Raw genomic sequence first — 25,000 nt, forward strand, 5'->3', positions numbered from 1 at the left:
TGAACATCAGCTAGCCACAAAACGACACGACCAGCTATCTCTAGTAGCCATACACTCAGACAACCAGCAACATGAATTTGACTGGGAAAACACTACTATCATAGGACAAGCCAGACAGAGAACATCCAGAGAATTCCTAGAAGCATGGCATTCATCCCCAAACTCCATCAACAGACACATCGACCTGGACCCCACATACAAATCACTGCAGCTGAAACTGACACCCGGAAGCGGCAAGAACAAACCAATATAAATACCGGAAGAAACATCAAAGCAGCGCTTCACACGAGGCTCCAACAGCACTGATGATGTTCCCTAGCCAGGGAACGAAACGTTTGCAGCAAAAACTTCCAGCTCGGCGAGCAGAACCACAACAAAGAATTTTGACAGTGCATCAATGGGACTCTCACTGTACTCTTTCCCAATCACTTGTTTATCAAATTCGATGGGCCGAACGGCCCAAGTTGACTCCTGTACATCATGGTCTGATGGAATTCCCTTGGGACTCAGTCAAAAATTCCGTGACTTACCAGAAACTGAGCTGGACCCAGCCCATGTCAACACAGCGGCGTCGAGAGCAGGTCAGAGGCTGGGACTCCTGCAGTGAGAAACTCCCCTCCTGACTCCCCAGAACCTGGCCAGGATCACAAAATCCCTACCTTGGGGTAACAGGCCACTTGGGCCATCGGGTCTGCACCGTCCCACTAAACAGCATCCCACCCAGACCTGATTCCCCTACCCTTTCCACATAACCCGACATTTCCCAAGGCTAACACACCTCGCCTTGCACATCCCTGGACACTGCAGTCAATTTATCACGACCAACCCACCTCGAACCTACACATCTTCTGACTGTGAGAGAAAACCAATAGACACCCGGACAGCATGCAAACTTCACACAGAGTCTGGAGTGTGAGGGAATACTCCCCACTTGCCCTGGATGGGGGGCAGCTCCAACACTCGAGAAGCTCAACACCATCCAGGGACAAAGCAGTCCCTGCTCGATTGTCCCCACACCCACTCCCTCCACCACCCGACGCTCAGTAGCAGCAGTGGGTACCATCTACAAGACGCACTGCAGCAACTCCCCCAGGCTCCTCAGACAGCACCTTCCAAACCCCACGGCCACTTCCATCGGGAAGGACAAGGGGGCAGCAGGTACATGGGAACACCACCCCCTGCAAGTTCCCCTCACCGTCCCGACCTGGAAATCTATCGGCCGTTCCTTCAGTGGTCACTGGGTCAGAATCCCGGGACTCCCTCCCTGAGGGCGCTGTGTGGGGGGTCCCTACACCACACAGGGTTCAAGATGGCGGCTCAACCCCACCTGCACAAGGGGGAAATAAAACCAGCAACGCCCACATCCATTGAATAAGACAATCTCCATGGACGCAGATAAGCATTAATAGCCACAACAGGAAAGGAGGGAGAGTGCTGAAGATGACAATGGAGGAGGGGGGGCGGGGGTGGAAGTAAAGGTATCACAAGACTGGACAGGAATGGGAGCAGGCGGTGGAAAAGAGTCACAATTTTTCATAATCAAAACTAGTCAATGTGAAAGAATAGAAGGCCTGGCTTTTTTTTTCCCCTGGGGGTGCAGTTGACTTGTGGGTTCAGTTCCAGAGCTGAAAATCTCAGGACATAAATGCAGCCTGCCCTTGCCTCCCAGTTACCCTTCACTCACAATGTATCGCAATTCCACCCACACAGAGACACACACAGAGACACACACAGAGACACACACAGAGACACACACAGAGACACACACAGAGACACACACAGAGACACACACAGAGACACACACAGAGACACACACAGAGACACACACAGAGACACACACAGAGACACACACAGAGACACACACAGAGACACACACAGAGACACCCTCCGCATGGCCATGGTTTCCTCGAGCAGCTTTGTGTGAAATGGAAACGGTACAGTTCCTACCCAGCACGCCGTATTCGGACAGAGAGCTGTTACACACGGTGTACGGAGCCTGGTTCGGCCACAGATGGTTCATGGGAATACAAGTCTTCTTATCCACGTTTTGGTCGTGCAACACATGATGGCGATGGCTGACAGCAGGCCGGGATGGGCAGAATGGAAAGAAAAGGAGAGAGAGAGAAAAAAATGAGAATGACCTCTCTGCAGCATCAGACTGAATACTCAAGAACATTCCAGCGCAGTACAGGCCCTTCGGCCCCTCGATGTTGTGCCGACCTGTAGAATCAATCTGAAGCCCATCTAACCTACACCTTTCCATTCTCCTCCATATGTCTATCCAATGACCATTTCAATGCCGTTAAAGTTGACGAGTCTACTGCTGCTGCAGGCAGGGCGTTCCATGCCCCTACTACTGAGTAAAGACACTACCTCTGACGTCAGTCCTATATCTATCACCCCCTCAATTTAAAGCTATGTTCCCTCATGCTGACCATCACCATCTGGGAGAAATGGCTCTCACTGTCCACCCTATCTAACCCTCTGATTATCTTATATGCCTCAATATAATAGTCAATTCTATTTGACAGCTTTTTAAGCTTAAATTTATGGGGGCTGATGATTACATGGATACTACGTGAGGGGCTAAAATTCCTAAGCAGACTCCTGGCACCGAGGGGCAGCAGAGTCAACCCACTGCGGCCAACACTCGAGTGTAATCTGTTAACCCAGAATCTGGAGCAAGTCGTGGGACCGGTGCCCACCAAACCTGCTGTCCTGCTCTCCACGTGACTCCAGACACCGCCGCTCTGGAACGGCCAAGCCAACAGCTCGGGTGGTGTTCGGTTCCGCGGTGACCCATGAGGCTCCGCTCTCCGTGTACAAGCAGCTGCCTGGCTTTGGGTTTTACCTGAACGTTCCTCTCTCCACGTCTTGCCCACTGAGCCGGATATGAATACCCTCCTTCAGCAAGGAGCCAATGGCCATGTACTCAGCTAAGGCCCAGTCCACAGTGCGGTTCTTCACCATCTCACCACGGCCTTTTAAGATGCGGGTTAAACCTGCACAGCGAGAGACAGACACAGAGACGGCGAGAGAGACACACACACAGAGACGGCGAGAGAGACACACACACAGAGACGGCGAGAGAGACACACACACAGAGACGGCGAGAGAGACACACACACAGAGACGGCGAGAGAGACACACACACAGAGACGGCGAGAGAGACACACACACAGAGACGGCGAGAGAGACACACACACAGAGACGGCGAGAGAGACACACACACAGAGACGGCAAGAGAGACACAGACACACAGACGGCGAGAGAGACACAGACACACAGACGGCGAGAGACAGACACACAGAGACAGCGAGAGAGAGACACACAGAGACAGCGAGAGAGAGAGACACACACAGAGACGGCGAGAGAGAGAGACACACACACAGAGACGGCGAGAGAGACACACACACAGAGACGGCGAGAGAGACACACACACAGAGACGGCGAGAGAGACACACACACAGAGACGGCGAGAGAGACACACACACAGAGACGGCGAGAGAGACACACACACAGAGACGGCGAGAGAGACACACACACAGAGACGGCGAGAGAGACACACACACAGAGACGGCGAGAGAGACACAGACACACAGACGGCGAGAGACAGACACACAGAGACAGCGAGAGACAGACACACAGAGACAGCGAGAGAGAGACACACAGAGACAGCGAGAGAGAGACACACAGACAGCGAGAGAGAGAGACACACACACAGAGACAGCGAGAGAGACACACACACAGAGACAGCGAGAGAGACACACACAGAGACAGCGAGAGAGACACACACAGAGACAGCGAGAGAGACACACACAGAGACAGCGAGAGAGACACACAGAGACAGCGAGAGAGACACACACAGAGACAGCGAGAGACAGACACAGAGACAGCGAGAGACAGACACAGAGACAGCGAGAGACAGAGCGGTTAGTGCCTTAGTCTTGTAAACAGCTTGGCAAACACCAGGTAACGATATACCAATAGTCCCCCGTACTAAGTTGCTAACCTTCGAGACTCATCACCAGGAACATGAGAGAAAAATCGCTTCATGAAATGTGGGCTGCCTCACTGGAAGTGGACACGGAGATAGAAAATTGTGTCGCTTGAAAAAGGAGAACATGAAACTAGGACAAGAAGCATGGGCTGAACGGCTGATAGCTCCGGTACAGCGTTAATCTCCCACCCAGAGACTGCGTCAACAACCCCCATCTCCCTCCTGCTGATTTCTGTTCTGCTTTGTCCCCTCGGTGTACTGGAGAGCTTATTGTCAGAATCTGAAGCAGCAGCCGAAAGGGGACGGAGCAAGGAAGGAGATGGAGGTGGAAACGGGCCGACCAGGAGGGCACATCACAGACGGTCACTCCGGAGTCGCAGGCGAAGGAGACAACGGCGTTCCGGATTAATGATGCACGCCTGACTTCACCCACTTTGCTTCCAGCTGCAGGAGACCTGTGGTGTGGCTCTCTCGCCCTCAGCCCTGCGCTCGGCTCGGTGACCGGTTTTGCCCCCTGCTCACCCTCTCAGCGCCTCTCTCCCCACCTCTGGCGTTCCTTCATAGCCTTACTCCCTCACCCAGTCTCTCTCAATTATCTCAGATTACAACAGGATCTGGACCAGATGGGCCAATGGGCTGAGAAGTGGCAGATGGAGTTTAATTCAGATAAATGCGAGGTGCTGCATTTTGGGAAAGCAAATCTTAGCAGGACTTATACACTTAATGGTAAGGTCCTAGGGAGTGTTGCTGAACAGAGAGACCTTGGAGTGCAGGTTCATAGCTCCTTGAAAGTGGAGTCGCAGGTAGATAGGATAGTAAAGGCGGCGTTTGGTATGCTTTCCTTTATTAGTCAGAGTATTGAGTACAGGAGTTGGGAGGTCATGTTGCGGCTGTACAGGACATTGGTGCGGCTGTACAGGACATTTGTTGGAATATTGCGTGCAATTCTGGTCTCCTTCCTATCAGAAAGATATTGTGAAACTTGAAAGGGCTCAGAAAAGATTTACAAGGAGGTTGCCAGACTTGGAGGATTTGAGCTATAGAGAGAGGCTGAACAGGCTGGGGCTGTTTTCCCTGGAGCGTCGGAGGCTGAGGGGTGACCTTATAGAGGTTTACAAAATCATGAGGGGACATGGATAGGGTAAATAGACAAGGTCTTTTCCCTGGGGTAGGGGAGTCCAGAACTAGAGGGGCATAGGTTTAGGGTGAGAGGGGAAAGATATAAAAGGGACCTAAGGGGCAACTCTTTCACGCAGAGGGTGGTACGTGTGTGGAATGAGCTGCCAGAGGGGAGGCTGGTACAATTTAAAAGGCATTTGGATGGGTATATCAATAGGAAGAGTTTGGAGGGATATGGGCCGGGTGCTGGCAGATGGGACTAAATTGGGTTGGGGTATCTGGACGGGTTGGACCGAAGGGTCTGTTTCCGTGCTGTCCATCTCGATGACTCTCTCTCCCCAGTCTCACCCAAACTGCTGTGGCCTTTAGTCGCAGGCACCGGCACTGACCAATCCCCACCACTAGATGGAGCTGGGTCTGTTTAAAAGTACAACACATTTTTTAAGTTTTTTTTTACATATTTCACGACGTTTTTCATTTTGAAGTTATTTTAGATAAGGATGCACAGAGATACGGTATTCGAGTGGGAATTTTCCTGGATGAGAATTGTCCGCAAGAACCCAACTCTAACGTGGACTTCATTGGGAACAGAGTTAAAAATCACACAACACCAGGTTATAGTCCAACAGGTATATTTGGATGCACTAGCTTTCGGAGCGATGCTCCTTCGTCAGGGAGCTTGTGGAGCAGGATCATAGGACACAGGATTTATAGCAAAAGGGTCACGGAGTTGTAATGAGGGTCGGTCTGGACTTGTCGGGCCGAAGGGCCTGTTTCCATACTGTAGGGAATCCAGTCTCACCTTATTTAACAATGGAGGTTGCTCAACAGAATCATGTGACTTCTATGGGGCGGCATGGTGGCTCAGCGGTTAGCACTGCTGCCTCACAGCTCCAGGGTCCTGGGTTCAATTCCAGCCTCCAGCAACTGTCAGTGTGAAGTTTGCACGCTCTCCCTGTGTCTTTGTGGGTTTCCCTTCTGTTAAATTGCCTTCTAGTGTTCAGGGGCGTGTCGGTTAGGTGCATTGGTCAGGGTTAAAATGTAGAGTAATGGGGAATGGGTCTGAATGGGATACCCTTTGGAGGGTCGGTGTGGACTTGTTGGGCCGAAGGGCCTGTTTCCACACTGTAGGGGGTCTATTTCTATTCTATGACAAAGCCATGCTGGCTGTCTCTAATCAAACTATGTTTTTTTTAGATTAGACTTACAGTGTGGAAACAGGCCCTTCGGCCCAACAAGTCCACACCGACCCGCCGAAGCGAAACCCACCCATACCCTTACATTACCCCTTACCTAACACTAGGGGCAATTTAGCATGGCCAATTCACCTGACCCGCACATCTTTGGACTGTGGGAGGAAACCGGAGCACCCGGAGGAAACCCACGCAGACACGGGGAGAACGTGCAAACTCCACACAGTCAGTCGCCTGAGTCGGGAATTGAACCCGGGTCTTCAGGCGCTGTGAGGCAGCAGTGCTAACCACTGTGCCACCGTGCCGCCCACCAAAGTTGTCCAAGTAATCATAAATACTGTTTCTCCGAATCCTCTGCAATATTTTCCCCATCACAGATGTAAGACTGACTGGTCTGTAATTCCCAGGATTATCCCCATTCCCTTCCTTGATACAGTCCAAAGATATGCAGGTCAATTGAATTGGCCATGCTATATTGCCCATCGTGTTAGGGTGCATTAGTCAGGGGTAAAAATAGGGTAGAGGAATGGATCTGGGAGGGTTACTCTTTGGAGGGGCAGTGTGGACTTGTTGGGCCGAAGAGCCTGCTTCCACACTGTAGGGGGATCTAATCCCTAATCATTACAACTCCGTGACACTAACCCTCCTGTTTTAAATTCTCTCTCTTCTGGTCCTGCTCCACAAGCTCCCTGACGAGGGAGCGGCGCTCCGAAAGCTAGTGCTTCCAAATAAACCTGTCGGGACTATAACCTGGTGTTGTGTGATTCTTAACATTGTCCACCCCAGTCCGACACCGGCTCCTCTAAATCAGGACTCCTGTGAGAACGCACGACTCGGTTAAAGTCACCATTTCACGGAACACGGCCACTGACTTTAAATAAGGACTCACTGGATTTAAGTTTATGGGTGACGCTCAACTGAGGAAAGTGGTCACCCAAGGGGATTATGCCAAATGACATTAAAAGCAGGAGATGTAAAGTTAAAAGCAAGAAACAGAAGGGACTAAAGGGGGGGTGTGGGTGGGAATGGGGTATAAGATAAATAGGAAGCTGTGTGCAAACAAAAGCACACATGATCTGAAGTGATTGAAACGTAAAATGCTGCTAAACCAGCTGTCTGAAACTGGAGGACAAAGGTTTAAAGGTGAGGGGGAAAGATGTGAAAGGGAGCCGAGGGGCAAGGAAATGGGTGCAATATTTAAGAGGCACTTGGCCAGGTAGATGGGTAGGCAACGTTTAGGGGGATAATGAGATCGATGGTTAGGTTGGGCCGAAGGGTCACTTGCCACGAGAGCAGACCCCATGACTGACGGCAGTGGGGCAAGACAGACCGGACTCTGGAGGGAGACTATGAAATAAGGTAAAGTGGGCACAAAGCAGCCTCCCAGCGATGCCCACTCCTCCGCGCCCAGGTCTCAAGGCCGGCCGAGTGGCCTACCAGCAGCCTGAGGAGTGTCCAGTCGCTCACTGCTTCTTCACGTCCAGCCAGGGGAGGGAGGGGGGGTTGGCAGCGAGGATGGCAGGAGGTCCGGGGCTGTCTGATGGGTTCAGACAGTCATCGTTTCTGAGCACCTCCCACCCACACACAGAAAGCTCACGAATACCGGTGCGAGCAGTGTTCGCAGGTGGGCGACCCAGAAGGGCTCACCTCGCTCCCGCCCCCCCCCCCCCCCTCCCCCAGCAGGGTTCGCGACCTACCTCCGTGGATGGTGAAGTCTTCGACTGGCACGGAGCTGGCCACGTTCCCGATGTGCGCCAGGGTCTCCTCGCTCAGGCCCGTGGAGGGGCACTTCATGCTCTTTGGCTGCCCGTCGAGGGTGAAGAAACCTGCAGGGTGGCAACGGGGCGAGGGGCAGAGGCAGACGTGAAGCAGAGGGCGCGCACGCAAAAGCCCCTCTCTCTTTTTTTTTTCCCCCACCCCCAACCTGAATGGAGACCATTCGCCCATTGCCCCCACCTCCACCCCACCTGGTGCCCACATGCTGTGCCAACTGGCAGCTCGAGCCCAGTAATGAATGAAGTCAGCCTCACTCCACCAGCCCAGACGATGGCAAAGCAGGCACGGAGCAAAAGGTAGGATCCGAGTTCTCACGTCCCCGCGGGCGCAGGGCTGAGAGTCGCGGCGGGCGGAGGGCTGACCCTCACCCCACTGCCGGGCTCTGCAGGGCACTCACCAGGCCATGGAGAGTCCAGCCAGTGCTTAATGTGCATGATTTTCTCGTCCTTGGAGCGGGTGTAGGCCTCCTCGCAGATCTTGTCATACTTCGCCATTTCCGCCTGGAAGGGTGGGGGTGGGGGTGGGAAAGAGATATAGAGAGGGGGGGGGGGGGGGGGAAAACGCCCACAGACGCACACTTTCACCAGTGGGAAGCTCCAAGTGCCGACTCCGCCGCCAACCGGCCCCCACGCCCCGGACCTGGCACACGCACGCGCGCGCGCGCTGCCCGAGACTCGCGCGTCAGGCAGGGGCTAGCTCATCACCTTGGTGAAACCTTGCACTCGTCAGGACACACGTGCAAGAGGGCCCAAATTCTAAACGGTGGGTGTGGCCGGGGAGGAGGGGGATGGTTGGTTAGTGGGTCCGTTCGGATCGGCCGACCTCAGAGAGTGTGGCTCCAGGAAAGGGCCCATTCACAACGCCGGTCCCAGGAAGCAGCGATGGGCTGTTCTCCTCGAAGAGGAGGGGAGAGGGTTGGAGGAGATCCAATGGAAGCTTCCAAAACTGTGAGCAAGGTATTCTCCGAGAAACAAGGACGATGGGGGTCACGTTTTGGAATGACACCTCCTTTTAACCCCCCCCTCGCTTTCTTAAATCAAGAAGAGTACTCCCCATCCCAAACCACCCCCCAGGGTTTTGCCCGTCCCTTTGGAAGGTGCATGGAACACTCCTTGTTCCAGTCCGACTGGGCTCCCTTCCCACACTTCCTCTGGTACACGGGTGATATGATCGGTGTGGCCTCCCCCTCTCACCTGGAAAGGTCGCTCACTTCCGACTTCCACACAACTCTCCCCTTCGGCCCGGTCCCTCCTCAACTCCTCTCCTGCTGTTACAGAACCCCCAACACAGTTTGGGAGCAGGCCATTCGGCCCATCGAGTCCACACCGGCCCTCTGAACAGCAATCCACCCAGACCCACCCCACTACCCTATCCTAGTAACCCGGCTTTTGTCCGCAACTAACCCACTTAGGTTGCAAGTCCCTGGGCGCTGGGGGTAATTTAGTCTGGCCAACCCACCCGAACCCTGCTCAGGTTCGGACTTGGGGAGGAAACCCACACAGACACGGGGGTTGGAGAACAGACACACACACACACACACACACACACAGACAGTCGTCAGAGGGTGGAATCAAACCCGGGTCCCTGGCGCCGTGAGGCAGCAGTGCTAACCAGTCAGTCACCATTCCCTGGACAACCGCTCCTATTGCTGGAGATAGGCCAGCAATGGACATCCACTACAAACCCTCCCGATTCCCAGACAGTTAGCCAGACTATACATCCGCATCCCCGTTCCCCTGCTTCCCATTAAAAAAAAAACAAAAGCCCCACTCCATTCTCCCAGTTTCGCTTCCGTGCAGACGGTTGCTACCTTCTACAAGGAGCCCCTCGAAACACCTACCCAACCCACCGGTGATGACCCGAGCCAACCCAGTTGGCAAACTGCCCGGGCAGGATGCGGCAAACGTTGTAGCCAGCTCTCACCTGCCCTCCCTCCACCCTACCGACAACATTTTCGGAGAGGTGTGAGGGTGGCGGAAGGAAGATCGACCAGAGCTGCCCCAGGGATTTTAGTGACCGGGTTGGGGTGGGGAAAACTGGAATTTCGGGACCAAGGGAAACGAACGTGTTGAGGTTGGGGGAACGGGAGTTGGGCGAGGAGTCCAGGGTGTCGCGTGACTGCGCTCCCTCGGGGGGGGGAAAACGCTGACGCTCGGAACCGAAGCGAGGGGGAGCTGCGAACCTCAAACTCCTGCTGAGTGACCACTCCCTCGGAGGTGAGTTTCTCGGCGTATTTCTTCAGCACCGCCTTCTGCTTCTTGATCTGCTTGTACATCAGGGGCTGCGTGAACATCGGCTCGTCCATCTCGTTGTGGCCGTTCCGGCGGTAACAGACCTGGCCGGGAGAGGGACAGACAGACAGACCGGCGGTCTCAGACCTGCTATCCGCTTTGTTAGCCCTCAGCCCGGGCGCCAGGAGCACTCTCCCTCCCTCCCTCCCGCCCCAACCCGCACATCTGGGCGAAAGCTTGGCAGACGTTAGACTTGGCCCACAGGAAGACTAGAGCCGCTGAACGTTATTTAGAATTGCAGAAAGCTGGGAATCCATGTCTCTGAACCACCAGCATCAACGGGGAAAATAGGGAAGGCCAAAGACATGTTGGCCGCGCTTTCGGAGGGAATTGGAGTAGAAAAGTGGGAAGGTTTCACCAAAACTGTACAAGGCACTGGGTCGGAGCGCAGCCAGAATCCCGGGAACGGTTTTGTGGGCCCCGTATCCAAGCAGAGATAGACCGGCCACCGGAGGCATTGCGGAGAAGGCTCACGCGCCTGATCCCAGGGATGGAGGGGACCTCCTCATGAGAAGTTTTTTGGGGGGGGGGGGGGGGGGGGGGCGAGTTGAGCAGGTGAGGCCTGTTACTCATTTAGAGGAGACCTTATCGAAACAGAGGAGATTCTCAGAGGGACTCGACAGAGGGAGCTGTGGAGAGGTTGCTTCCCTGAGAATACCGCGCAGTTTTATGACCAGAACCTTCAAACAGAAGTGGGCCATTCAGCCCACCGAGTGTGCTCGCCCATTCGGCAGCTGGTCTGACCTCCCTAGCTTCCTTCTGTTTTCCCCTTCCTGATTACAACTCTGCCCGTCTCTTCATGATCCAGCCCCTGGGCGGTCAAGAATTCCAGATTCACTCCCCTTAGAGGGAAGGAATCCCTCGCCCTCTCAGGATTCTCTGGGCCACCCCCTGAATCCAAACTCTCCCGCTTTGTGGGGGGGAGCAATCTCTCCACATCTTGTCCGTATGAGAATCTTATAGGTTTCAATGAGAACCAAACTCCCAATGGGCCCCAAGCTGCTTCATGTCTTGCACTCAGAGGGTGGCGAGCTGTGAGAATTCTCTGCCCTGGGAAGGCGGCACATGTTCCGGTGTGGGGGGCGGAAAGAGAGGGAGGGAGACGAGAGAAAGAGAGAGGGAGGGAGACGAGAGAAAGAGAGAGGGAGGGAGACGAGAGAAAGAGAGAGGGAGGGAGACGAGAGAAAGAGAGAGGGAGGGAGACGAGAGAAAGAGAGAGGGAGGGAGACGAGAGAAAGAGAGAGGGAGGGAGACGAGAGAAAGAGAGAGGGAGGGAGACGAGAGAAAGAGAGAGGGAGGGAGACGAGAGAAAGAGAGAGGGAGGGAGACGAGAGAAAGAGAGAGGGAGGGAGACGAGAGAAAGAGAGAGGGAGGGAGACGAGAGAAAGAGAGAGGGAGGGAGACGAGAGAAAGAGAGAGGGAGGGAGACGAGAGAAAGAGAGAGGGAGGGAGACGAGAGAAAGAGAGAGGGAGGGAGACGAGAGAAAGAGAGAGGGAGGGAGACGAGAGAAAGAGAGAGGGAGGGAGACGAGAGAAAGAGAGAGGGAGACGAGAGAAAAAGAGAGGGAGACGAGAGAAAAAGAGAGGGAGAGAGAAAGAGAAAGAAAGAGAGAGGAAGAGAAAGAGAAAGAGAGAAATAGAAAGAAAGAGAGAGAGGAAGAAAGAGAGAAAGAGAATGAAAACGAGAAAAAGAGAAAAAGAAAAAGAGAAAGAAAGAGAGGAAAGAAATCAAAGGATTGAGAGAAGGGTTGGGGGGGGGTTGAATTGTGAGGCAAGATTTGGAAACTCAAGGTCAGCCGACACCTCATCAGACGCGCACAGCAGGCATGAGAGACTGAATGGTCCACTCCGGCATATTTTCTTCTCAAAACGGTCCCACCCTGCCTTTTCTGGGGCACCATGTCCACTTTTGGCTGCCCTGTTACAGCAAGGATATTATTGAACTAGAGAGGGTTCAGAAACGACCTCCCAGGATGTTGCCAGGACTGGAGGGTTCACGTTATAAAGGCAGGCGGGGGACTTATTTTATCACTGGAGGGTAGGAGGTTGAGGGGAGACCTTATAGAGGTTTATAAAATCATGACAGGGAAAGAGGTGAATGGCAGGTGTCCTTTGCTGCGTGTGTGGACTGAACGCCCAGAGGAAGTGGAGGACGTGGATACAGTTACCATGTTTAAAACACATTTGGATAGGAACGGTTGGGAGGGATAAGGGGGGGAAAGAGAGGGCTGCAGATGCTGGACATCAGAATCAAAATATGTGGTGCTGGAAAAGCACAGCTGGTCAGGCAGATTCCAGGGAGTTGGAGAAACGACGTTTTGGGCATACGTCCTTCACCAGCAATGATCACAATGAATGGTGGAGCAGGCTCCAAGGGTAGAATGGCCTACTCCTGCACCTATTGTCTATCAGGAAGGACACAGGGACTAGAGCAGGCAGTTGGGACTGGTTTAGTTTGGGGATTGTGTTCAGCACAGACTGCTCGGACTGAAGGGGCTGTTTCTGTGTGGTGTGACTCAACGACACAGCGGGTCGAAGATAAATTTCTCCTCGTTGCTGAAGAGGGAGTGAACAGAGGGAGTTGTGTCCTTGGGGACCCCTGTCAGTGAGGTTTGTAGGTGGGGTCCAGCAAACCACTCTCCACCCTGTATTTGCCGAGGGGGGTATGAAGTGCACAATGACGCGATAGTGTTAAGAAAGGCCCCCCCGCCCCCAGCACGAGCTGCCCGCTAACCCAGGGGAGCCACCTTACCAGATCCACCACCACATCCTTGTGGAAGGTGCTCCGCCACTCCGCAGCCACGTTGCACACGTACATCACTGCCTCGGGGTCATCGCCGTTCACATGGAAGATGGGGGCGTTGACCACCCGGGCCACGTCCGTCGGGTACGGAGAGGAGCGGGCCACCCGCGGGTCCGTGGTGAAGCCAATCTACCGAGAGAGAGAGAGAGTGAGGGGCTGAACTGACCGCCTGGCACTGCCAACCTGGGGTTTCAAAAGGTCTCAATCTCCACCCATCACCTGCCAAATCGTGGTTTATCACCGGGATCCTGACCTGGAGGCAGGTCCCAACATTCTCAGGAGGGCTGACACGGGTGTGACAGGCTGAACGGCCACGCACCCCCACTTCTCAGCCTGCGACCCATCACTGGCAGGAAAACCGTGAGGCTGGGGGCTTTTCATCTCTGGCTCATCAGGACACTCTGCAAGAGTGTCAAATTTCAACCCACCAATCTCCGCTCCTGCAGGAAAGGGTGTGGGGGTTGGTCTGGCACGCCGACTGGGATTGGCCACGATGTAGCCATGGAGACGACAAGAAGGATTGTCGCACCCCACCCCTCCCCGGCAGTCCTGGATAATTCAGAGGGACACACCACCCTTGAACATACCCCTCATGTTTGCGGAGAATCGGCCCCACCTCAGTGCGTCAAACAAATATGAGCCATATTAAGACCTGAACTGATTGCCAGCACAACTATTAACGCAAAGACGACTGTTCAGTAAGTGAGGTTGGGCACATACATAAAGGGGAGGAACAGGGAGGACAGGCACACACCAGAGAGAGAAGGAACAAGGGAGAGAGGGGGGAGGGAGGGAGAGAAACCGAGAGGGAGAACGGAAAGAGTTGTCCAAGCAGGAGGTTCTGCTGTGTTCAGTGATTTAACCTTTCAGACACAGGCGACACGTCAGCAGCAGAGTCCGACCGAGACACCTTCAAGCGGGTGCCAGGTTAGACTGTGACAGAAGCCTGCTTTCACTTGAGAAATTCGATCTCGCTTCCGACTTAGGGTCAGACAACCGACGAGTCGCCGCCCTGCTGGGGACAGCGGGGATCTGAGCCACACCAGTTCCTTCACAGTCACTGTACCTGGTTATTGACCACCACGTGGATCGTCCCGTGGGTGGTATACGAGGGCAGGTCACTCAGGTGGAAGGTTTCGTAGACTATTCCCTGTCCTGCAAATGCAGCATCGCCATGCAGTAGAATAGACATGACCTGCAAACCAAAAAAAAACAGAGTCATAGAGATGTACAGCAGGGAAACAGACCCTTCGGTCCAACCTGTCCATGCCGACCAGATATCCCAACCCAATCTAGTCCCACCTGCCAGCACCCGACCCATATCCCTCCAAACCCTTCCTATTCATATACCCGTCCAGATGCCTTTTAAATGTTGCAATTGTACCAGCCTCCACCACTTCCTCTGGCAGCTCATTCCATACCCGTACCACCCTCTGTGTGAAAACGTTGCCCCTTAGGTCTCTTTTAGATCTTTCCCCTCTCACCCTAAACCTATGCCCCTCTAGTTCTGGACTCCCCCACCCCAGGGGAAAAGACTTTGCCTATTTATCCTATCCATGTCCCCTCATGATTTTGTAAATCTCTACAAGGTCACCCCTCAGCCTGACGCTCCAGGGAAAACAGCCCCAGCCTGCCCAGATTTAACCCAGGAACATCCCATGCACCAGACTTTCATTCCGGTAATCTCGGAACTGAAACTTCACTGGGAAAAAAAAGTGAAGTGAATGGGAGCGACTGGATTATAATATTTCCATCATTTTGCTGGACCGTGCGCAGAAACGGCACAGGATGTTAAAAAGCTGCTACAAAAGTGGGGAGCGGGATGTTTTTCCTGCAGTGTAAGTTGCTGGGAGGCTTTGAAACTTGGCATTCTCGTGTTGGCATCCTGATGGCTCAGCTAATGAGCTGATGACAAGACTAAACCGTCAGCCCCCTGACGTGTGGGCTTTGATTCCCAAGACGGTTAGAGGGATTTAAATTCGACAGAACCCTTTGATCATCACGGACAATGTGGAAACAGACCCTTCAGCAAGTCGTCGACGCTCACCAGGTACCCCAGTCTGACTGATCCCATTTGCTCGCACTTGGCCCATATACCCAATCCAGATGCCTCTTAAATGTTGTCATTGTACCAGCCTTCACCACTTCCTCTGGCAACTCACTCCACACGCGTACCACTCTCTGGGTGAAAAAGTTGCCCCTTTAAATCTTTTCCCTCTCACCCTAAACCTATGTCCCTCTAGTTCTGGACTCTGCTCCCCTCAGGAAAACAAGACCTTGGCTATTCATCCTAGCCTCATGATTTCCTAAACCTCTCGAAGGTCCCCACCCCCACTCGGCCACAGATGTTCAACTGACTGCCATAAAAGTCCAGCCGGTGCCCTTTGCAAGGGACTCTGCCCTCCTCAGTCAGTCAGGGTCTACACGTGACTCCAGACGCACAGCAAAGGGACTGACTGAAACGTCCCGAGCAGGGCCTGAAACTCAGGGGTACCTGTGAGAGGTGGGGATCGAACCGGCTTCCTCAGAATGACAAATGCAGGGACATTAGAACTGCGAAAGCGTCCCCCTCCCCCACTTCTGACACTGAGCAACGCCACACGAAGGAGTGACAGTTATCTCTCAGACAGCGTAGAGGGAAGGTGGTAAAGAAACTGGGGGAGGATGAAATAGCAGCACTCCCAAAGAAGTCACACAGCATATCCCAAACCCCTCCAGGGGGCGAGATACCGGAAAGAACATCCATCAATACAGCACAGTCCAGGCCCTCGGTGTTGTGGCGGCCTTTTATCCCACCTCAGATCAGACTAACCTACATGCCCTTCATTGTACTCTCACCCATGTGCCTAAGAGTCGCTTAAATCTCCCTAATGTCTCTGACACTACTCCCACCACTGGCAGTGCATTCCCATCACTCTCTGTGTAAAGAACCGACCTCTGACATCTCCCCGAAACCTTCCCCCAATCACCTTCAAATTACGCCACCCTTGTGACAGCCTGGAAAACGTGTGTCTATCCACTCTTTCTCGGCCTCGCAACTTCTGGTACACCATCTCATCCTTCTTCACTCTAATGAGAAAAGCCTTCCTTCGTATGACCTGCCCTCCTGTCCCGGCAGCATCCTGGGAAATCCCACCCCTCTCCCAAAGCTTCCACATCCTCCCTGTAATGAGGCGACCTGGTCTAACCAGGGGCTCTATAGAGCTGCAGCATAACCTCACGGCTCTTAAACTCAATCCCCCCTGCTCATGAAAGCCTTCTGAACAACCCTGAGTGCTTCGACGTCGCACAGAAGAGTACTTCTGGTGTACCGGTGGGATGTCTTCACCACCGCAACCCCACACCTCCCCATTCTGCTTTCCCAGGACGCTCTCAAAGAATGGTTTGTTTGGTGGGTTCGGCAAGTGGGTGGAGGTGGGGGGAGGAGGGGTGGTCAACACTGTGGAGAAGAACACGCTGATCCACTCACCTTCTTGCCTTCAGTGTCACTGAGGTAAAACTGCTCAGCCTTGGTCTTGCCTTGTACCACAGGGTCGACCGCCTCCAGGTGGGAGGGGTTCGCCACCAGAGAGAGCGTGATGTTCCGGTTCGAGACCCGGTTGATTCTCCGATGGTACATTCCCAGATGATACTTCACGTCCCCGGTGCCCTGCCGAGACAGAATTCCAGGGAGGCGGCTGACTCCCACGTTTTGACGCACAGCGCAGAACGCAGCCCTTCGGCTCGGCGTGTGCCGCACGTCAACAGTGAAAACGCGCGTTCGGGGACGAAACGCGGCAGGGTAGCGGAACGCAACGAGGAGTGCGGCGTTATGGCTGCAGGCGGGAGAGCGAGAGCAACATTCGGTCTATAATGTGGGTGGGTCCACTCAGAAGTCTAACAACAGCGGGGAGGAAAAGCTGGCCTTGAATCTGTCCGTACGCGTGTTTAAGCTTTTGTGTCCTCTGCCCGACGGGAGAGGTTGGAAGAGATTATAGGGTCCTTGATGACGCTGGCTGCCATTCCTGTCGCAACAAGTGCGGATGGAGCCCATGGGACGGAGTGGTTGGTTTGCACGACGGACTGGGGCTTTGTGCTCACAACTCTTGGTCCAATGTAACGGCGTCAAAACTGCTCAGAAACATCTCCCACCACCACCACCCTCAACCTGCGCAAGGTGGGACGCACTCACCTCATCCGCGGCTTCCAACTTCGAGTCGAACTGACAAAATATCTGCTCCAGTTCCTTCCTGATGACGTTGGCCAGCACGTTCAGCCGGCCCCTGTGCAGGAGGGAGAGAGAGACAAATATTAAACATAAATTTGGATGGTTACTGCGTGCAGACAAGGGAAGCAATCGGTGGGCGGGAGCCAGTGCATCTTGGATGGTCGGGGAAGTTCGGCTCGACCCAGGAGGTTCCAGGGTCACCGTTTATCACCTTAACCTCCAGGGCCACCTCCTGCTGTTGGAGACACTGTGCTGTTTCACTCTCTCCCTCTGCACCACCCACACACTGAGCGCCAGGGACACGGGTTCGATTCCAGCCTTGGGCGACTCAGTGTGGAGTCTGCACACTCTTCTACCCCCCCCCCTCAGTGACTGCATGCTCCAGCTTCCTCCTACAATCCAAAGATGTGCAGGTTAGGGTGGATTGGCCGTGCTACATGGCCCCATTGCATCCAGAGGTATGCAGGTTAGGTGCATTAGTCCGGGGAGGTGGGGGGGGAATATAGAGTAATGGTTCTGGGTGGGTTTACTCTTTGGAGGGTCGGTATGGACTTGTTGAGCTGAATGGCCTGTTTCCACACTGTTGGGAATCTAGGATTCCCCAGGACCACTGCTAAAGCAGACAGGAATTTATCAAGCTCTCTTTAATTAAGTAGGCTCCCTTAAAATACCTCAACAGTACCCAGCCACCATTGAAGAATAAGACATGTTGGTTTTATTTATCTCTAACAGTTGAGCCACGTGCATCATGGTACAGATAGACGCTGCAACATCGAGGGAGTTATCTAAGTCGAACAATTCCAGTGCACCCACTCTCGCGTTCTCAAAGCATGGGGTTGATTTAAACCACTTGATTTAAATACAAACGCCACACTCCATCAAACACTGGCTATTTGGATCCAGAACTCGCCAGAAGGTAGGAGACAGAGGGTGGCGATGGCCGCGCTCCATTTCCCAAAGTGAGGAAAGCCAAAGCACCCGACAGCTCAGCAGCAGGTCGAGTGCCCGATCAGACGGAGGTGGGAAAGGGGCAAAGGAACTGGGCATGCTCCTTGCAGCCTTACCTGTGAGGCATACCCATGATGACGTTGTCCACACCGCTCTCGCTGGACTTGTCGATGATGGTCTTCAGCGCGGGGATCAGAACTTCGCAGCCTTCCAGCCCAAAGCGCTTCTCAGACGACCACTTCCTCTGCAGAAACTCCTCAAACCTGGCAGCAAAAAACGCAGGAGGTGTGAGAGGCCTCGGCAATCAATCCCAGCCCACGCTGGCGTCTGAAAACCATGTCAAAGCCCAGCGGCGGCGATCTGACCGCTTGGAGCCCAGATGTCGCCTCACATCTGTGGATCATCTCCCACTCAGTCCTCCCGCTATCACTATATCACATACCAATTAAGGGTGAGATTTTACATTTGGGGAGATGGGGGAAGGCGATGGGCGAGCGGTCTGATAACCCAGGTAGATGATCCAGGGACCGGGTCTGAATCTCACTACGCCATTTGGTGCAATTGGAATTTAAAACAAATCTGAAGTGAAGGGTCTAACAATGACCATGAATCCATTGTCAATAGTCACGGTTGGAGGGTTTGAGCTACAGGGAGAGGCTGAACAGGCCGGGGCTGTTTTCCCTGGAGCGTCAGAGGCTGAGGGGTGACCTTATAAAATCATGAGGGGCCTGGATAGGGCAAATAGACAAAGTCTCTTCCATGGAGTGGGGAGTCCAAAACTAGAGGGGCATAGGTTAGGGTGAGAGGGGAAAGATATAAAAGAGGCCTAAGGGGCAACGTTTTCACACAGAGGGTGGTATGTGTATGGAATGAGCTGCCAGAGGATGTGATGGGGGCTGGTACAATTGCAATATTTAAGAGGCATTTGGATGGGGATATGAATAGGAAGGGTTTGGAGGGATATGGAGTGGGTGCTGGCAGGTAGGACTAGATGGTGTTGGGATATCTGGGTCAGCATGGACGGGTTGGGCCGAAGGGTCTGTTTCTGTGCTGTACATCTCTAGGACTCTTTTACCTGGTCTGCGCCTGTTGGCGAATCCAGACCCACAGTAATGTGGTCAACTCTCCTCCCTGCCCGCTGGGCAATTAGGGATGGGCAACAAACGCTGGCCTGGCCCCAGATGCCGTCGCCCCCACGAATGAATTTGAAGCCAGATCACACAAGGCCAGTGAATGCAGGGAAGGAAGTGGGGATCTCGGTGGGAGTGCTCACACATCGCTGAAGGTAGCGGGACATCTCAGTGGAGGCGGTTAAAGGCAGCTTCCCTCGATTCGTCGAGGTGTAGAAGGTGTGGGACGTTGTTGCGGTGGTGGGAAAGCGGAACGCTGCGTGCAGCTCCGGTCACCTGATGCCAGTGAGGAAGCAGCCCTGGATGGGCTGGAGATGCTCTCCTGGGAGCAGGGGGATTCAATTGAGACAGCGTGCGGCGGAAGGGGGGGGGTGTCTGTGTTGGCCCGGATAGCGTGGACGGCAAGGGGCTATTCCCGTTAACAGAGAGCTCAGCGCTGTGGGTACAAGGGTCCGTTGGGAGACCAGCTTGACCCAGACGGTGGGAATCACTGCGCGAGTCAAGGCAGAAACCTGCAACTCATGGGACGCCTGAAGGGCTAAAGCTGCATAGCAGGAATCGGCTGAGCAATGTCTCTATTCCACTGGTGTTAGCAGTTCCTTGGTCTGTTTTCGGTCCCAACAACATTCAACGGTTCTACTTGATAATTATGAACTGATGGTTAAGGAAGCAGAGTCGGTTATAATGCTTTACTCTAAATAGTGCAACCATCGCCAATAGCCCAATGTTACAGCGATGACTCATTCCCATTTCTCTCTCAAAATTGGTCATTAAATAGGCACAGGAGTAGCTTAGTTCCTACACTCTGGCCCCGCCGTCGATAGGAACGGAAATCTGCAACTTCTCCGAGACCAGGTCAGTAATAAAGGACCGGTAACGTCGAGCAGAATCACTTCCAAAGTCAGCGGTATTTACACGCACAGAGGGGAAAGGGGTGAAAGAGGGGGCTTGGGATGGATTTTTAAGGCCTTGCGATAGAGGGGATTTGCCAAACCGTGCTAGGAGTTTTCCACCGACTATCGACTCCAGGTGAGCGGATACGCACCGTGGCACAGCGACGCTTGGTTGGAAACATAATTCTTACTACATTCACTTGAATTTCTCCAGTTGCTGTCCCAAGGTATCTGAGCACCAGCCGCTGGAGAAACTGGTCGGAGGCGAATGCTGGCTTGAAGGGGTATTTTTTTTAAAGATTACTTACAGTGGGGAAACAGGACCTTCGGCCCAACAAGTCCACACCGACCCACCAAAGCGCAGCCCACCCATTCCCCTAACATTTGCCCCTTACCTAACACTGCGGGCAATTTAGCATGGCCAATTCACCCTAACCTGCTCATCCCTGAGCACTATGGGTAATTTAGCATGGCCAATTCACCCTAACCTGCTCATCCCTGAACACTATGGGTAATTTAGCACGGCCAATCCACCCTAACCTGCACATCCCTGAGCACTATGGGTAATTTAGCACGGCCAATCCACCCTAACCTGCACATCCCTGAGCACTATGGGTAATTTAGCACGGCCAATCCACCCTAATCTGCACATTCCTGAGCACTATGGGTAATTTAGCATGGCCAATTCACCTGACCGTACATCTTTAGACTATGGGAGGAAACCGGAGCACCCGGAGGAAACCCACGCAGACACAGGGGAGAATGTCTGTGTGGAGTTTGCACAGTCAGTCAGTCGCCTGAGGCGGGATTTCAACCCAGGTCTCTGGTGCTGTCAGGCAGCAGTGCTAACCATTGGGCCACTGCGCCGCCCACAATTTTGTTCCTGTGACATGCCCAGACACAGTCCCCTTGGGTTTAAAGACCTCATTGGGCAGGAGAAATTGTCGCTCCCTTTGGAATGCGCGGGAGCTGACGAGCGAGATGGGGGCCGGCTGAAAAAGCAACAGTACGACCTCGCCCCACCCCTCAGCCATGTTCAAGGTGGCTTTCCCCCTTCTTTGCAGCGCACAGGACGAGGGACAACAGCCTCATGTGACAGGCGAAAGGAAAAAGGGGGCCGCCTGCGCTTTATAAACGCACGGGTCAAAGGTTATCGCTCAGACCTGGGAAACCCTGGCTGCCGCTGCACACAGTCTTGTGAAAACCAGCTGCAATGTCTCCCACCCCCCCCCCGCCCCCACCACAACACTGACACAATACAGAAGGACTGCACGCCAAGATCAACCAGAGGCGCTACATCAATGCAGACAGACCATCACCTTTGCGGAGGGTGTTGGTCGTTACTGACCTGGTGGAGCGGACAAGCCGAGCCAGAAGGGTGCGCTTCTCTTCGTTGGTGAACTGCATGGCCCTCGGGGTCTCAAACTTCTGCCTGATCCATTGGCACTGCTCCAGGTCATTGATGAACATGAACTCCACGCCAATGTGCTGGCAGTAAGACATCTGGGGGGGGGGGGGGGCAGAGGGAAGCAGGAACACTATGTCAAGACCAAGTTTTTATAGAGAGTTCTGGGGCATGAGCCCCCCCGGCACCGAAAGGCAAAAACAACGCACGGGACCCTCATTTCAAGGTACGCCCCCCTTCACTGGGAGTCCAGTGTCGGGGTGAATGACACGACGGACTGCTGGGAGTAGACATTGGAAGGGAAAGTGGCAATATAAGCGAAGAGGGGGAGAAAAATAAACAAACAGCCAGTTATCTCCTCATTTAACCACTGCAGGACGCTCAATGTCAAGCGGCTAGCCTCATGCTCCGTACAGACAGACTTGCCCTACTCCAAGGCCTAGCCAAATGTTGACAGGGTGAAACTGCGAAGCCACGTTCAGCACCTTTATTGGCTGGGGCAGGTCATTATCACATTTTAAAGTTTATTCTTCCATGGGACATGGGTGCTGCTGGCTGGGTCTGGGCCCCTAGTCGTCCCCTTGAGAAGGTGGGGGTGAGCCAGCTTGAACCGCATGTGGTGTTGGGACCCCTCCCGCCAGCGCCCTTCAGGGAGAGAGTCCCAGGATTCTGACCCAGCGACACTGAAGGAACGGCCATGTCGGGACGGTGAGGGGCTGGGAGGGGAACTTGCAGGGGGGCTGGTGTTCCCATGTACCTGCTGCCCCTTGTCCTTCCCGATGGAAGTGGCCGTGGGGTTTGGAAGGTGCTGTCTGAGGAGCCTGGGGGAGTTGCTGCAGTGCGTATTGTGGATGGTACCCACTGCTGCTACTACTGAGCGTGGGGGGGGGGGGGGGGGGGAAAGAGAGCGGTGGAGGGAGTGGATGCTGAAAATGGTGGTTAGGACACCTACAGATTGGCTGGTGGGAAGTTGTCTCGAGTGTTGGAGCTGCCCACCCACCCCATCCAGGGCAAGTGGGGAGCATCCAATCGTACTTCGGACTTGTGCCTCGTCATTGGTGGGGACAGGTTTTGGGGAGTCAGGAGGGGAGTTAGTCGCTGCAGGATTCCCAGCCTCTGACCTGCTCTTGTAGCTGCTGTGTTTATATGGGGCTGGTCCAGTTCAGTTTCTGGTCAATGGTAACCCCCAGGATGTTGACAGTGAACATCAAGGGGCAGTGGTCGGATTCTCTTTTACTGGACGTGGGCACAGCCTGGGGCGTCTGTGGGCACCAATGTTGCCTGCCACTTATTAGCACAGATTTGTTCAGACCTCATAGCATTTGAACGTGGACTGCTTCAGTAACTGAGTCGTCGTGAATGGTGCTGAACACTGGGCAATCATGGGCGGACATCCCCGCGTCTGACCTTGTGACGGAGGGAAGATCATTGAGGAAGATGGTTGGGCCTACGACCCGACCCTGAGGGACTCCAGCAGAGATGTCCTGGAGGTGAAACGACGGACCTCCAACAACCAACTGGCTGCGTGCCAGGTAGGACTCCAACCTGTGGGGAGTTTGCCCCCTGGTGCCCACTGATTCCTGTTTCGCCAGGGCTGTTTGATGCCACACTCGGTCAAACGCGGCCGTGACGTCAAGGGCTGCCACCTCTCCCCTCCCCTCTGGAATTCAGCCCCTTTCGTCCGTGTTGGAACCAAGGCTGTAATGAGGTCAGGAGCTGAGTGACCCTGGCGAAACCCAAACTGGGGGGGTCACTGAGCAGGTTATTGCTGAGTGAGTGCAGCTTGATAGCCCGGTTGATGACACCTTCCATCATTTTACCCATGGAGAGTAGACTGATGGGGTGGTAATAACAGGTTGGATGTGTCCTGTACAGGACATACCTGGGCGGTTCCTCCAGGTAGATGCCAGATGGACTGGAAGAGCTTGGCTAGGGGAGCAAGTTCGAGAGCACAAGTCTCCAGTACCGTTGTTGCAATATTGTCAGGGCCCCTCGCCTTTGGGGTGGCATGGTGGTTCAGTGGTTAGCACTGCTGCCTCACAGCACCAGGGACCCAGATTCAATTCCAGCCTCGGGCGACTGTCTGTGTGGAGTTTGCATATTCTCCCTATGTCTTTGTGGGTTACCTCTGGTTTCCTCGCACGGTCCAAAGATGTGCAGGTTAGGGTGAATTGGCCATGTTAAATTCCCCGTAGTGTTAGGTACATTAGTCAGAGGGAAATGGGTCTGGGTAGGTTACTCTTCAGAGGGTTGGTGTGGACTTGCTGGGCCGAAGGGCCTGTTTCCACACTGTAGGGAATCTAATCTATCCTCCATCGTTGAGGATGGGGATATTTGTGGAGACGACCCCTCCAGTGGGTTGGTCAACTATTCACCACCATTTACGACTGGAGAGCTTCGATCTGATCGGTTGGTTGTGGGACCTCATAGCTCTGCCTGTCACTTGCCTCAGCTAGAGATAGCCCAGCAGCCTCAGCACTCCGCCATCTGAGCAGAGAACCCGTGCAGGTGGGAAGCACTGGCACAGCGCTGATGTCCCTGGACATAACTTTAGGAAAGCGCGCCCTCCTTGGCCAGTCTGGCCTGACTTCAGGCTGGACTCTCAACAGCCCTCTCCCCACCCGAAACCCATTGACGATTAAACTGTGACCGGGTGGCCGAGAGGTTAAGGCGATGGGTTGCTAATCCATTGGGTTCTGCATGTGTCGGTTAGAGTCGTGCGCCTGTTGCTCCTTCTTGGGTGGCACAGTGGCTCAATGGTTAGCACCGCTGCCTCAAGTGCCAGGTTCGATTCCAACCTCAGGTGACTGTGCAAACTCCCCACACATTCTCGTCTGCGTGGGTTTCCTCCCACAATCCAAAGATGTGCAGGTTAGGGTGGAGTGGCCGCGCTAAATTACCCATAGTGCCCAGGGATGTGCAGGTTAGGGTGGAGTGGCCGTGCTAAATTACCCATAGTGCTCAGGGATGTGCAGGTGGGCGTGGATTGGCCATGCTAAATTACTCATTGCTCAGGGATACACAGGTTAGGTTCATTAGTTGGGATAAATGTCGAGTAATAGGGTGGGGGGATGGGTCCGGGTACGTTACCCATCAGAAGGTAATTGTGGACTTGGTGGGCCGAAGGGCCTGTTTCCTGTACCCCCATTCCAAGTGATTAATGACCTAACAGTAATCTGTTCAATACACTGCGTCAGTTGTATGACATTTTTCATAGAATCCCAAGTGTGGGGAA

General features: G+C 53.9%; 1 protein-coding gene across 6 annotated transcripts in view; it reads right to left on the reverse strand.

Annotated features, from left to right (window-relative positions):
* LOC132836994 (2-oxoglutarate dehydrogenase complex component E1) overlaps window positions 1-25,000 on the reverse strand; it is an 88,378-nt gene that overhangs the window by 13,810 nt on the left and 49,568 nt on the right. For all 6 annotated transcript variants that reach the window (XM_060856602.1, XM_060856605.1, XM_060856601.1 and 3 more), the window contains 11 exons: window positions 21,709-21,863; window positions 18,454-18,600; window positions 17,354-17,444; window positions 16,652-16,831; window positions 14,249-14,377; window positions 13,132-13,311; window positions 10,271-10,423; window positions 8,486-8,588; window positions 8,010-8,138; window positions 2,852-3,002; window positions 1,948-2,075 (listed from right to left, as the gene is read on the reverse strand). In XM_060856602.1, coding sequence (XP_060712585.1) covers window positions 1,948-2,075; window positions 2,852-3,002; window positions 8,010-8,138; window positions 8,486-8,588; window positions 10,271-10,423; window positions 13,132-13,311; window positions 14,249-14,377; window positions 16,652-16,831; window positions 17,354-17,444; window positions 18,454-18,600; window positions 21,709-21,863 — 1,546 coding nt within the window. The remainder of the gene's footprint in view (window positions 1-1,947; window positions 2,076-2,851; window positions 3,003-8,009; window positions 8,139-8,485; window positions 8,589-10,270; window positions 10,424-13,131; window positions 13,312-14,248; window positions 14,378-16,651; window positions 16,832-17,353; window positions 17,445-18,453; window positions 18,601-21,708; window positions 21,864-25,000) is intronic.

The sequence above is a fragment of the Hemiscyllium ocellatum genome, chromosome 48, assembly GCF_020745735.1.
Source record: "Hemiscyllium ocellatum isolate sHemOce1 chromosome 48, sHemOce1.pat.X.cur, whole genome shotgun sequence".
NCBI lineage: Eukaryota > Metazoa > Chordata > Chondrichthyes > Orectolobiformes > Hemiscylliidae > Hemiscyllium > Hemiscyllium ocellatum.